At 34.3% G+C, this 14,458-nt stretch overlaps 1 protein-coding gene across 2 annotated transcripts in view; it reads left to right on the top strand.

Annotated features, from left to right (window-relative positions):
• LOC109533609 (octopamine receptor Oamb) overlaps nt 1-14,458 on the top strand; it is a 75,640-nt gene that overhangs the window by 55,464 nt on the left and 5,718 nt on the right. For both annotated transcript variants that reach the window (XM_019898966.2, XM_019898965.2), the window contains exons 3-6: nt 6,208-6,444; nt 8,878-9,088; nt 11,721-11,965; nt 13,550-13,849. In XM_019898966.2, the coding sequence (XP_019754525.1) occupies nt 6,208-6,444; nt 8,878-9,088; nt 11,721-11,965; nt 13,550-13,849 (993 nt within the window). The remainder of the gene's footprint in view (nt 1-6,207; nt 6,445-8,877; nt 9,089-11,720; nt 11,966-13,549; nt 13,850-14,458) is intronic.

Below are 14,458 nucleotides of genomic sequence, written 5' to 3'. Positions count from 1 at the left end.
GTGCACAAAAATGCAAACAGATTAACTTGTTTATAAACGAAGTTATCAATGTAAAAGACCTTGTGCAATAAAAAAAAAACGGAAAAGAAGCTGCAAGAAAAAACGAAACAGTGTTTTTCTAAAATTTGCTTTACCTCGTTTTTTATTTTTATTTTATTATGTATTTTATATGTAATTTTTTAAGTGTTTCCAAAATTTCTCTAAGCTTCACAAAATTTCGACCTATATTACAGTTCCAATTTTAACAATCAGACCTTCTAGAGTTGACTCACACTAAAGAAGTGTAGAAGACTATTTTAAGGTTCATAAAAAAATTTGAGTTTAAATCTGCAAATGTCGTGAACATCGGTTGCAATAGTTGAAAAACATTGAACAATTCATACTACGTCTCATGTCTAAATACGAAATTCAATTTAAAATTTGTTTTGCTTTAATTCTGTTTCTAAAAACTTGAAAATGGTAAAAAATAACTTTTTACTTATTATTTTCATCGAAGTCCGCATTTTTGCCTACCATATTACTACATCGAGCTGGATTTCTCCAATGTCCAAGACAATAATTTATTTAATAGCAAAGGCAGTTTCTGAATAATTGTATGCTGAAATTGTTGTCATGCGGCTGAACATGTTGATATTTACTTTATATGTTGCCGGTCCTGTAAAATCTGTTTCAAATCAACACTATTCCTATAAACTACATAATTTTGCCATATGCGTACAGATTTACAGAATATAATAATGGAATAATAATAACACCGTTATTTACAGTTATTTACAAGTAACTCTCTCTCTTCATAATTTCTCTTGAAATAACTCTTACTAATTTTTACCATTCGGCAAAATCCTCATCTAAACTAAAACCATTACGCTATTTTCTGGAAGCAGACTTCAGTCTGGGCGGTTATATACTCATAACAATATATTTTTGGAAGCATTTCGTCGTCCGCTTAAACATTTGCACATTTATCATAAGCCAACCGCCCTATGTTCTTTACTAGGTTTTAAAACGTTCAGTTAATTCCAAGTCAAATAAATTGCTAATTTATTACCGAAAAGGACTGCTGTGATTTTGGGTGAAGGCAAAATTAATTTAAAACACCTCAAAGAGACTTATTAATTATTCAAAGCTCGGAAGCGGCTGCGGTAATTATGAATTTATAACTTTTACTATTCCAGAAATTTGCCACAGTGCATCCGAACTTGAACATTCGAACTCGACTTCCATCATGAATGGCGAATAATAGAATTGAACTGGTGGAAGTTAAAAGCAATTTAGAAAAACTAAATTAAGCCAGCGTAAATGTCTGATAAGCTAGAATGAAAGCATTAATATGCAGAGTATCGTTTATCTAAACTAATTATAGCATTGAGAGAGAACTTGGTGATACCGAGACCTAAAATGTTTTGAACCAAATGAATATTCAAGTGGCTAAACAATATTTGCATTATTTGGGCAAACTGATGACCCATCATACCAAGTAAAGCGCATTGAATATTCATTTGTCTAGGAAGAAGGATCATGCAATATATCCTCTACGATATTGTGGAAAATATTTAAAATTTTCGAAATTAAGTAGCTTCAAGGGTGAAATGCGCCAGCCTCATCAGCTCCAGTGAACTGTGTGGGGTAAAAAAATTGAAACTAATGGTCTGAAATGTATTACCTCAGTTTTTATAAAGCACATTCGATGTCCATCAATCTTCTTCCGTTGCTAGTTTTTCTGGGAATATTTACACGTTTTTATCCACGCTCCATACACCAGCCATAAATCTCCTGCAAGCAGATGATAATGAGCAAATTGTTGAACAAACTTATGAACTTTGATGTTTTTTTCTGAGTTCAATCTTATTTTGTATTCAACGCTCCAATGGCAGTATTGATTTTTCTGAATCCGCTACCATTCACTTCGTCCGATTTAATTTGGGATTGGCAATTTAATTGCCTTTTTGATAGCACTTGAACTCGAAGAATCTGAATAATTTTAAAGGGTTCTAGATGAAAGTGCCGCTGACTGCTTCTAATGAATCATTTTATAAACTTTCGAAAATAAATATACAAAACATTAGGATTATTATAATAATATTATTATATAATATATGCTAAAGATCAGTATTAAGCATGTTTAAAATTTAACTCTCTTGAACATGCAGTTGGAATAATTTACAAACCAAGCCGTCAACAGATTTGATAAGCAAATCATGAAAAATGATACCGAATTTTTGTTTGATGTTAATAACTCTCTATTACCTGGCGGTGTCTATTCAACTTGCTCGAATTTGTGGGCGGAATTTTAATTAAGTTTCCAGTTCCATATGTGCTTTGACAAAAAGCCCTTGTGTCACATTCTCTATCATTTAACCGGATTATTGAGCTATTTTATCAGGAAAATTTTGCATAAATCGTGCCCAGGAATATCGGAAATAGACAAGCAACTCTAAAAACCGCGTTTTTCCTTAGCAGAATTAATTTTCACCGTCAGACTCGAATATTGAATAGATGAATTGCTCATTATGGCGCAATATCAAAGAAACCACCATGCTAGTCCAACTATAAACTTTGGGCGATTTGATTCAGAATATCTGATGGAAAAGTTCATTTTAGATCGAAGGGCCCGAAAGCTTATTGATTACTTCCATTCTCAAAGTACTAAATCTCCTTTAGTTTGAGTAAGTTTCCATTGAATGCAAATAAAGTTCAATGAGTTATGAGCTTCTTTTTCTTCAAGTTTTTGCACGTGGAGTTCAGTAAATATCAGCTAGATATTAAAGAGTTATTTATAGCTAAGTGTTATAACTTGTAAATGAAAAGCACAAACTCTAATAAATTTGGTGCATGAAGCCCATCAAGCTGAAATAATAAGATGAGGAAAATTCGAGCGCAAATGTTTTAAGTTACAAGAAGGCAAAGACAGTAAATCTATCACGTTCTGTTTGCTTTAAAAACGTTTTTTTTTAACATTTTTCTGTTCAGAACTGATCCAACTGAATATAATCACAAATACAACGGTACCGAAAAATTTACAATTAGCGCCATGGTTCTAGTTGATGCTTATTTTCTTAGCTTCTCTACCGGGAAAACCTACTTTTTAAAGAAATATTCATCAAAAGCAATTCATTATTCGACAATTCTGCATTGTTGAACATTTAGATTCTTTGCATGGCTAGCAATACTCAAAAAGTTGTTCCAATCCAATTGCAAATTTACTTTACAAGAGACAATTAATTTCCTACAATATTCCTATGAGAAATTATGGAAGAAGATGGAGAATCCTTATTCAATAAAAGCTGGCAATGTAATATATGTATTCATATACATATATATTGATCCATGCAATTAAGAACTGTAAGATTTGAATATCTTCTTTCACTTGCTGGCTGTTTTCACCTGCTGGCATTGCGAATTTATATACGAAGCAACAAGTGAACTTCGTAGATGAAAAATTCTCAAATGTAGTTAAATCAACAAAATTAAAATTAAATAAATAATCAAAATAAACAAATTTGAACTCCCACAAAATCGAAGTTTTCGGATATATTGTTACAGAAAAAAATGTAAGGTTTGACGAGTTTTTTGTATCAGGGTTAAGATTTGAAAACCTGTGCATATTTACAAGAACTACTACCGCATTTTCGTAAAGAACGATGTAATCAAAGTACTCCGATTCATGTTTCAAAATGGTCAAATCAACCAAATTTGCGTAAACCGCTTCAGTCCAAGTCAGTATTAATTATATTCCGGCAATTACAGTTCAAAATTATTACTCAGTCTATGTTTAGCTTTATGAACTGACTGAATTAGATCCCAAATGAATGTCCACAAATCAGTGCGTCATTCACTACAAATGATAGAACTGCTATTAAATTAGTAAGATTAAGCTAGTTATTAGGCATTCTCAGAAATCTCAATTACCGCTGTTTCGAGCGGAGTTATGAAACAAGAATCTAGTTGGTGTTTTCATAACGGTTCTGCGAACTGGAGGTATAGTTAGACCTTTGATTTAATGATTGCTTAATAGTTAACGGAACTTGGATAAATTATGTGACGTAATAGTTGGATATATTTTTGTTTTTTTAACTTGCATGCACCTAATATCAATTCATAACTGAAAAATTGACTACCTTTAATTATTTTTTTTGAAAGCCAGTATTGTTATATGTGCAGGAAAAATTTTGTCAAAAAAGGACTCGAAAATAGCCAAATGATACTAAAAGCGTCAGAAAATAGCGCGACTTCCGTAGACAACAATATTGTGTACTAAAATATACAGTTTGAAATCCAAACATGTTTATTTAAGAAAAAAACATTATACTAACTACTTGTCTTTCGCAATGGAATAAGCGAAGTGCGAGCCACAGAAATAAAACCGACCAGTAGAATAAACTACTCACTTACGCTACCATTGAATCACTATTTAATGTGCACTAAAACACCATGATTTAAACGGATATTTGAACTGGTTAAGACCGCGTTATTGAGTAGTATATTAACATCGGTTGTTGGTTGCAACGAATTTTTACCTGAATGGAAATCTTCAAGTTCAAATTAAAAAAATAATAAAATAACGCCTTTGAGAGATTCTGTTTATGTGCTTTGCTGACAATTATTACCTGTGTAGTGTGAAACTGGTCTTCAATTTAATTAATGTGACTAGATTTTCAAAATACTCTCACTCTAAAGGAGTGCAGATATTTCTCTGCGTTTTCTCTGCTATTGAAAATTTCATTTTGCAACCTCGGCTAATAAAAATTAATGCAGGGTACATTTAAAAAAAGTAGGCAATTTTTTTCTGGCAAAATGGAAAACACTTTTAAATATTTACCTGAAACCCACACTCAGTTGAACTGATAAAATGAGTCTACCTACCTTTCAGGTGTCGGATAGGCATCTTCGGATTTAAGAGAATTAAGCATTTATATTGGCCTAAAGCTGTGTAGAGCGGGAGCTTAAAATAGTATTAGCAGAATCGTGTTTGAGATAATCTGCGAATTGGGGCAACGTACTTAGAGATTGCACCTAAAAGTAATTTATAACCATGTTAATCAATTCCTACTAATATGGTAAAAGCAAACTCCTCTAGGAGTTGCTGATTAGCGAAATAATCCTGCTCAGAGACAGTCGGAACATCTTAAAGTTTCATTAAATTTTCAACTTTCCAGTTGCAGACAGTTAAAAATTATCTTTATTTCCAGCTGAGCTTTATTGAATAAATAAAATTCTGGACATAAACAATCAGTCTAATTTCTGACAAATTTGTTGTCTTCAATGCTCGCGGGAATTCATACAACTAATGACCAACTCTAAAATTATTTGGGCCCCGCGATAATATTATTTCGGCCGAGCAAAAATATTCAGCAAATTATAAATTAGCCGGAAAGGGACATTGAAGCGGTTAATTCTGTCCCAAAATGAGCGCCATTTAAGTTATTTATTACGAGTGCTCTTTTTGCTTTCGGCTCGATTTTAAACGGTATAAATTAGAACAAAGGTGGTGCTCGAAAATGCACAGAAAAACCTTAATTACGAGCTGCAAAATATAAATTAGACCGTTTCCGCTGTGAATGCACACTAAGTACGGCCAGTATGTAGGGTTTTATTATGTATCTAGATTTATTGTCGGTATATCAGGAAATGTAGGAAAGAGCGTGCAATATGCTCAGAGCCATTTCTACGTTGGTAAATGGATTGAATTTTCATATGAAACATTTCAAATATATTCAATAATAAATGAATATTGGCCTTAAAGCGGTGACTTGCCATAAAGAAATATCGTTTTGCATTTATGATTGAGATTTTTCCATTGATTAGGTCGTGAGTAAAGTAAAGCAAGCAAATATACATACCGAGATGTAATGGGAAAATGGGAATATTTTTGCTGTATCCGAAGAACCATCAATCATAGATGTTTATCATTGAATGGAAGACCAGACAAATCAGTGTTTTGATTTGCTTTGACGGTTTAATTGCATTGCTATGTATTATTTTTGTTTTAGTTCCATTTGCGAATTAATGCCAGAGAACGGCCACAACTAATTCATTACATTTAATTCCATTAAATGTGCTTAACGTTGCTTCGCTTCGGAACAGTAATCAAATATTCAATAACTTAACTTTACTTGGGCGAAACAAAAACAAATAATCGGTCAATGACACGTTTAATAATATTTTTATTCAACTCAAGGGGGGAAATAAAAAAATGTGATATTTCAGGTTTGGACCTTTGGTGATATTTGGTGTCGGATCTGGCTGGCCGTGGACGTGTGGATGTGTACAGCCTCAATTTTGAACTTATGTGCCATTTCCCTGGATCGATACGTGGCTGTTACCAGACCCATCACTTATCCAAGCATAATGTCGAAATCCAGGGCCAAAATGTTGGTGGCAGGCTTGTGGGTGCTAAGCTTTGTGATATGTTTTCCACCTTTGGTTGGGTGGAAGGACTCAAAGGTAAGTTTGAAAATATGATTTTAGTTCTGCTTTTGCTGGAGTTGTGTAAATGAGAAAAGTAGCTGATGTTGCTCAATGAAAGTTCAACGTTCTGTGATAATAAATTTGGCCAGATTGAGCAATAAAAGTAAGTTGATTTCCTTCCTCAATGTTGTGTTTTTCCCTTACAGAAAAGCATCATTTTACTGATGGGATTCGATTAATCAATTCAAATTATTAAGAGTGTCAAAAGACAGTTCCTGCAGTCAATTTTAAAGCAGTACTTCTTCAACGTATTAGTTGGTAGAAGGATTATCCGAAGTTTTTTGAAGTTTCGTAAAAAAACTCTAATATGTAGATAAGTTCTATATTGTTGAGGCGGATTCATTTTTTTACAAACTTATTTTTGGGTATTTCGCCTCAAAAATTTTTGTCTATTTCTAGCTATTTTCTGCTATCGTTATCAGAAGAACCTAAATGAACCTAAAAAAGAGTATGTTAATAAATTGTGTAACAATAGAAGGATAATACAATATATGAAAATTCGCTCTGATAATTCGTCTGTGCAAATTGTCAGTTATGTGACTTTGACTTAATCTCATTGTTTAAATTAATAAAGGTAATGTTAATTAATAATTTTGATGTAAATTTAATTTAGGTGTATGTTTCTCTGGTCTACTTCAGATTTTAGCATAGGTAACCATGTATGACTTAAATTAAATGAACATGAAGCAACACAATTATTTTGATCTAGTAAAATTAGTGCATTCTTTAATTTTACGTTTTTTTGTCGATAGTTCTTTTGTTAAAATTGTGGAATTATTCCATTTAATTTTATGGCAATTATCAAATGCATGTTGACAAATGTGTGATTTATGAAAATTTAAAAAACTCTAATAGTTTTGCATAGGTCTTAAGGAAGTTAAACTATATGCATGTGCAACACTGTTGTACATTCACAGATTTCAAAGATTCTGCCAATTCATAAAATAATTTCAAAAATGTGGTTGAAAGTGATAAGATTAATCTTACAAACGTTCCCTTAATCAAAATCACAAGTCCACAAATTTTTATTTGTGACATTGAGGCGATAGATCTTGCGGTTTGCGAATGCTCTCTTGAGAAATGATTCTTATTTCTTGTTACATTTATATTTTTTGCTGATCTATGGCAGGAATTTCGCTGCTTCGGGCTATAAAACCCCAATTTCTTTAGCAGCTTCAACTTGTACAGGAGGTATCAAATTTACTTGGAGCCGGGAGAAATGAAAAAAAAACTATAAAAAGGATGGTGATCTTGCAGCATATATGCGGCAGTAAGAAAATATTGTTGGCTGTTAAATTAATGCATACAACTTTTGTAGATCGTGTTGGATTGCTGGCAAATTCCGGCCACATTTTCTTAAACTACCTGCTTAATCGTTATAGACTATACAGTCTAATGAACGAATGGCTTTCCAGTAAATCCCAATTAAATGGTGGATCACTTAATTTCAATAGATCTGAGCAAAAAATGTACAGACTGGCAAAGTTTCTAATTAATCAATTACTTCAAGGTTCAGTTGTAGTTCACTACTCCATATAGATTTTTAAAAACTGCGAAAATTTGTCGAAATTATCGCAAATCCCATTTGCTAGATAAGGCTTACGGGGTAATGACCCTTCAAAACCTGAAAAGGCCTGATAAGCTAAAGACCCCAACTAAGGGTTAACTGCGGAAGGTGTTACGTCTTTATCAAGCCAGAGTGAAGCCCATCAGTTACAAGCAGTTACAAGACCCAGACTTTCTCATTTCCTGCTTACTATGCAATTGTATTGGGCTCTTAAAGAGGGTGAATTGTGGATTTGTCCATTATTTATTATATTTAAATTGATATTTTGTTATACGAATTCCTCCATTGAACTTTTTTCTATATCTATAAATATTCGACAAAGAATGTGAAGTACGGCAATTTTTCAAGAGGGCGTGCTGATCCTTTCAAAGACTGTTTCCAGAGGAATTTTTCAGTACTTATCACACACTTTATGTGGTTAGTCAAAGAATCTTGAAGCTTTGTGTTGAGGTAAAACGTTGCAAAATTAACACCCCGGTTGGTTAAACACGTTGTTCGGCAGCAACGCTGGGAGCAAACTCAGCTACTTTGCTCTAAGCTCAAAACAGCTCTAGAATGGGGGTTCCTCACAATACTTTCTGGAGGATGGCATTTTTTCCAGATTAAGCTTTTTTAAACTAAAATCGCGCTTTGACTAGAAACGATTGTGTAGCCAGTTAATTAAGCTCTAGAAAATACCAAGCACTTTTGCAAGCAAAAATTGAAAATGTTTCCATCAGAAAAACTAACATGTTATAGCTCAAACAGTACTTCGGTAAGTTCCCGCCAAGACAATCCGTATGCAAAGCAAATAGGCCGAAGGATCCAGGCATTCCAAAGCTAATCAAACCCTTTCGTTCCAGTCCAGCGACAACGAGTCGAACGCAACCCTTCCGGAAGACAATCCACACTGTCCTTGGAAATGCGAGCTGATTAACGAGTCTGGATACGTAGTGTACTCAGCGCTCGGCTCCTTCTACATTCCAATGTTTGTAATGTTATTTTTCTACTGGAGAATATATAGGGCCGCCATTCGAACTACCCAGGCGATTAATCAGGGCTTTAAAATTACAGGTGAGTACAGGCAATAGTTGCTAAATGGTTCGGAGAATACAAGATTATTTTTCTGGAAAAATCTCATTTCGGTTTCAAGGTTAATTAATTGGAGCAATGTCGCCTCATCAATTACAGCTGGTTAATCAATTTTTCTGGAATTTCTGTCAAAGTGCCCTGTGCTTGGCAGAGACAGGTTTGGGATCCAATTACAATTTGCCTTAATTTTTCCGGCAAAGTTTTCAACGGGCTTCTGTTTGTCCCGATAAAAGTTTGGACATGTTTCTGAATTGGGATTGAAATTGTATTATTCAATTCTACCCCTTTCTACATCTTCGGCTCGGCTTTCTACAAACTTTGCATTAATTTGCATTGCATAATGTTTAAATTTGTGTCTTCCAGCTTTTTCTTGCCTGGATATATTCGTAGTCCATTCCGGAAGCTTCGGTTAATAGATGTGCCGCTACTTTCCAGCTATCAATTAGTACGAACTGTATGGCTTAACTGTTCTTATTTATTTAGGGGTCTAACCGAATTGCTAATTGTGTATCTAGTTGGTCCTGTTCGATATCTAAATTTATCTGTTGACATCATTGGCGGCAATGGATTTACTGAGAACTGTCTGCAAATAAAAACTAATGCAAATATGTTTCTTTAAGTCTAATCTTTTTTCTGAAGGATGTCGATTTATCAAGGGTATTTATTTTTTTTGTACTATTCTTGTCCTTTGTGTTTCCTTCAATTATGACCATGAATAGTTGTGATCGTCCTTTCTTCTTTTCTAACTTACATCGTTTCCGTAAAGCGCTTACTTCATTCTTTCTATGGGCTATCGATATTCTCATTAGCACACAAAATGGAACACTTTTCGGTTATTTATATGGTGTAATTCTGCAGAATTTGCAGATTTGCTCCATTTTTTGCCGGAAGGATCGTATCTTCGGCATATTTTGAATGTTTCGTTAGTGTGCCATTTATGTTGATTCTTAATTTTGGACCTTCTAGAGCGTTCACTACTCTGGTAATTTTATCGACTGGATAGCGATTAAACACACAAACCTGATTCACAAGTCTTTCTATTTTAATCCCTTTCTATCAATAATAAAATAAGCTTTATTTTATTCTGGTGCCTGTATAATCTACATTTATTTCTGAGAAATAGTCGTCATTAGCTGAGTCAAATATCGCGCTGCAGACCGTAAAACACGTTGTAAAACTTTGCAAACTTTCGTGGTTTTCCCAGTTCATTTCTTACTGGCAACTGATTCCCATTAATGTCCAGTTCTAACGTCTACAAAATTAATTTGCGGGGAACATTTAAACATATTTATAGGGCGTATATTTGGAGCACAATAACGATAAGCTCAGTTTTCGGGAAGTTTTATAGAAGTGTTATAAAAGTTGACAGGATCCAGTCGTCTGATAATAAAATAAAACCTGAATTCTACAGCCTCAAGCTGTGTGGCCAGACACGTGGGCCAATCTATTCAGACCAAGCCACGTTATTATTTATAATGCAAAAATATCGAAATTATATAAGCGTTGAAATATGAATAAATTTATGGCATTTTCGCATTATTTGTTTCGGTTATTCGAAATAAAATAGTACACGTTTTATTGAAAAGCTCGCAGCTTGATAACACGATGAATACTTGTTTTTGAAACAAGCCTTAATTGAATTAAAGCAAAGAACTGGAAAAGACAGCTTTTGTGATACTTTTATTCGTTTGGTTTTGGAGATTTATATTTGTATGAACTGACAGATTGAACACACAGTTAACAAAACTTAAAAGAGGCTACATTTGAATAATTTTTGAATGTTATATTTCGCTTACTTAAGTTGTTTACACCATTCAGCAGGTCAAGCCAAACTCTTGAATTTAGGTTTACTTGTTCTTTTTATTAAAGAACATGGAAGTCAAGGAAATAACTCAAACGAGACAGAACATTTATAAATGTAATAAAAACTACAGCTAGACAGTTTATGTGCTGAAATTGTCTAGAAAGAAAGGCAACAGATATAATCATTTCCACAACCAGCATTAATAGTTACGTTTTGAGCAAAATATGGTAATTTCCTTAGTTATCGGCCTTTGAATAAAAATCTACCCGCATGCAAACTGATAGGATATCAAAAACAGGGCACTATTAGTCCACCTTATTCGAAATAGAAAGTTTGCGTGTAGCCACTAATTTCCTTTCAGTTTTCTGAAAATGATGTAATTTGATGTCGTTACTTATTCGAAGTGTCCCTGCTTGCCCCATATTACCTATGTTATAAGAAAGCGTAAGTCCACATTTGCCTACTCATTTTGCTTCTGCACATTTTGGAAAAGCATACAAAATATTTTGGGTTTTCAGTCTCGTTTAGCGTTTCTTATCGTATTTAATACACTGATCCGGCTAATTGCTCTGCTTGTCACGACTTGGAAAAGGTTCACTAGGGGTGCTGTTTACGGGAGATTTATCTCTGCAACGACATAATTATAAAAGGGATGAAGTTATTATAAATATGTTAAATTCCTGGTGACTCTGCTATGCAACTTTTACCATATCCTTTACACGTTTAGGCCCAGAATGTTTTACGCGAGAATTACTTTAAAATTTTAAAATTCATCTACCGGTACAATAAAAGAACTTTTCCTAATTTCAGGTTCTCCAGGTAATCGGTTCGAGCAGCAACGTTTAACATTAAGGATTCATCGCGGCCGGGGCAATTCCACTAAAGCCTCCTACGGCTCTCCAAATGGAAGCAGCTACACAGCTACGACTACAAGCAGTGCATCTCCAAGCCCCCGAAGGAGTCACGAAAGAAAACACGAGAGAGTTAAAATTAGTGTCAGTTATCCGTCGAATGAAAACCTGTCTTCGGCCGCTTCATCTCCTCAACTTATTGCTGTAAGTTACATGATTTATGAGACCGTTTACAACTTGGGAAGTTGCGGATTGCTTTTCATATATTGTTTCTTTGGTTTGCTAGGAATTTTTTCGTAAGCAGCTTTGYTTATTGAATATTACTTTTGTCATTGCTTGCTTAGATGAAATAGCTCTTCAAAATACACGTCAACTTTTTTCTAAATGTTGAAAGAGAGTTCAATTTAAATAAAAGGGATGTCCTTGGTTCACTCAGACATGGAAATGAGCCAAAACGTTGGAGTTTGCCCYTAATCRAGKCSYTCGCGATTGTTTTTTGGAAGAACTTYCAAGTCGATTTATTATGTTCACTGTGTTTTACATGCTCAATCCAGCCGGATTTCCTGATCTTTTACAAATAKGATACATGTGCTTTGTTTGGTCGTGCTTATGAATGTTTCGAAGCTCAATAGCGTCCTTGAGATATGAACGGAAAATAAGCTTGCCAATTGCCAATTGCCAATAATTTTCGAAGCTTTACTTTCTTGCGAAAAATAACAATAGCTAGAAAATGAGTTTATACATTGTTTAATATTGATTTTTTTGAAATACTAGCCTTGAATTTGGATAAGGCAATTACTGGCTCTTCCAAATAGTCATCCAAATGAACCGAAGCTTCAAAGGCCGAGCCTGCAGCAGCTTCAAATTTCAAAACGGCAAAGCTGGAGCATAAGGTTTCAAATCCAGTCCTTGTTCTAGCTTTTTTAATTCAGTTGAAAATCGAAAATAAGGCAAATTCAAATAGCGCTAAAGCTCCCAGTTATCAATCAGAAAGCTTCAAATTTGAACGAGTAGACAATTTCAGGGAGTTTCAAAGTCATACAACAATAATTTGGATTCTTGAGTTTCAGAAGAATAACGACATTTAAAAAAATGTTTGATCGTTTTGAAACCGCATGTCCAACAGCATGATCCAAACTGACCACAGTTACTACTTCAAATTCGTACCGTAATAAAATAGACGCTTAAATCAAATGGACCGATTGCTTCTTAAATCTGAACTTGAACAAAACAGCAACCCGAACAAGTCGACTGCTCAAAATCAACACATTTTTTAGAATTTAAAATGAAATCGGCGCAGGAAACTGGATTGAAATAATAAACGTTTTCTTCTTGGAGATGGACTGTTGTTATTTTAATATTTCACCTGTTCATTAACTGTGACCCAAATCAGCTGACGCAAAATTAGTAAAGAAAATATACTCAGTCATTATATTTGGAACGTTCCATGAAGCAAACTTTCAATTTATTCAATTGATTTGTGTCAGTCTGTTCGATTTTCCTTAGGGTTTAATAAAACTTTATAGCAATGTTGCCGCAGATGCACCCAGCTTGGAAATAACATGTTTCACGTCTTTAGAACAATATTACCACTGCGTTTGCGAAGAAATTGAGGAAAAGCTGCAGTTTTATATATCACATAATTCACTCCCTGGGCACGAGCTGATCGTGCTCAATAACGCAATTTTGGCTCTGTTAAAGACATCTGTTGTAACAAATACTGAGCAAAGCTACTAAGGGTTTGAGCATAAAAAAATTCTTAGTGTTTCTTAGTGTCATTTGTTTCAGGTCACCCCAACATCTCCATCCGGTCATCCTTCATATGTAGTCCACTACTCTGTGAATGGTAAAGACTCAGCAAACTCGGTATTGTGCAACAAATTTTCGCAGAACAACGAGAGTGGGAACCACCTGAGGGTGAATAGATGTAGTTCGAATAGATCAGTGAATAAAAGACGATCCAGTAGTGTGGATAGTGGTAGGGAAAGGGCTCCTAGTCCTAGTCCAAGTGCTGGCGATGAAATCGGATTGGGTGGAAAATCCAAGCTGACCACCCGAAGAATGGGGAAAAGAAATATTAAAGCTCAGGTAAGAACAGCTCAATTATCAGTGTTGTTAAACAGCTTATCGCCTAATAAAAATCTTTCTAAGACACAAGTTTTTATTTAATTCATAAACAAGTTGGCAAAGATCGTGCTTTATCTAAGTGGTTCTTTAACCGAATAAAAGACTACAGCAAAAGCCATTAAGCGTGTGGAAAGGAAAGCTTTATTGGCCAGAGAAAGAACGCTCGCTTGCCAAACTTTTTCGAACTCGCCACAAATTTCATGCGAACAAAAACACAATTCTGGGCGTTATAGTCGAACAAAAACAAAATACGAAACGCCAGAAGGACAACTTCTTCGCAAGTCGTGTGGAAATCTGAAAAACTTTCCTACATTCACTACAATTTACTTGTTCGAAAACGCCAAAAGATTCACTACCTTGAAAAGTAAATAGTTGTAGTTTGGGTTTTCTGTTTTACGTCTGTTTTCACATCGGTGCAGTGTTCATTAGATTTAAAGTTTTCATTAGAAACTTCTTTAAAGTCGGCTAATTAATTATCCAAACTTTCAAAAGCATTAACTTGTTCCGTTATATTAATATTATTAAACATTTTCAGTATTAATTTTCTTAATAGTATAGCCATTCTTTCTT

The sequence above is a fragment of the Dendroctonus ponderosae genome, unplaced genomic scaffold (genome assembly GCF_020466585.1).
Source record: "Dendroctonus ponderosae isolate FM_Combo_2020 unplaced genomic scaffold, Dpon_F_20191213v2 Dpon_F_20191213_5, whole genome shotgun sequence".
NCBI classification, from domain to species: domain Eukaryota; kingdom Metazoa; phylum Arthropoda; class Insecta; order Coleoptera; family Curculionidae; genus Dendroctonus; species Dendroctonus ponderosae.
This window is presented reverse-complemented; position numbering and strand designations above follow the sequence as displayed.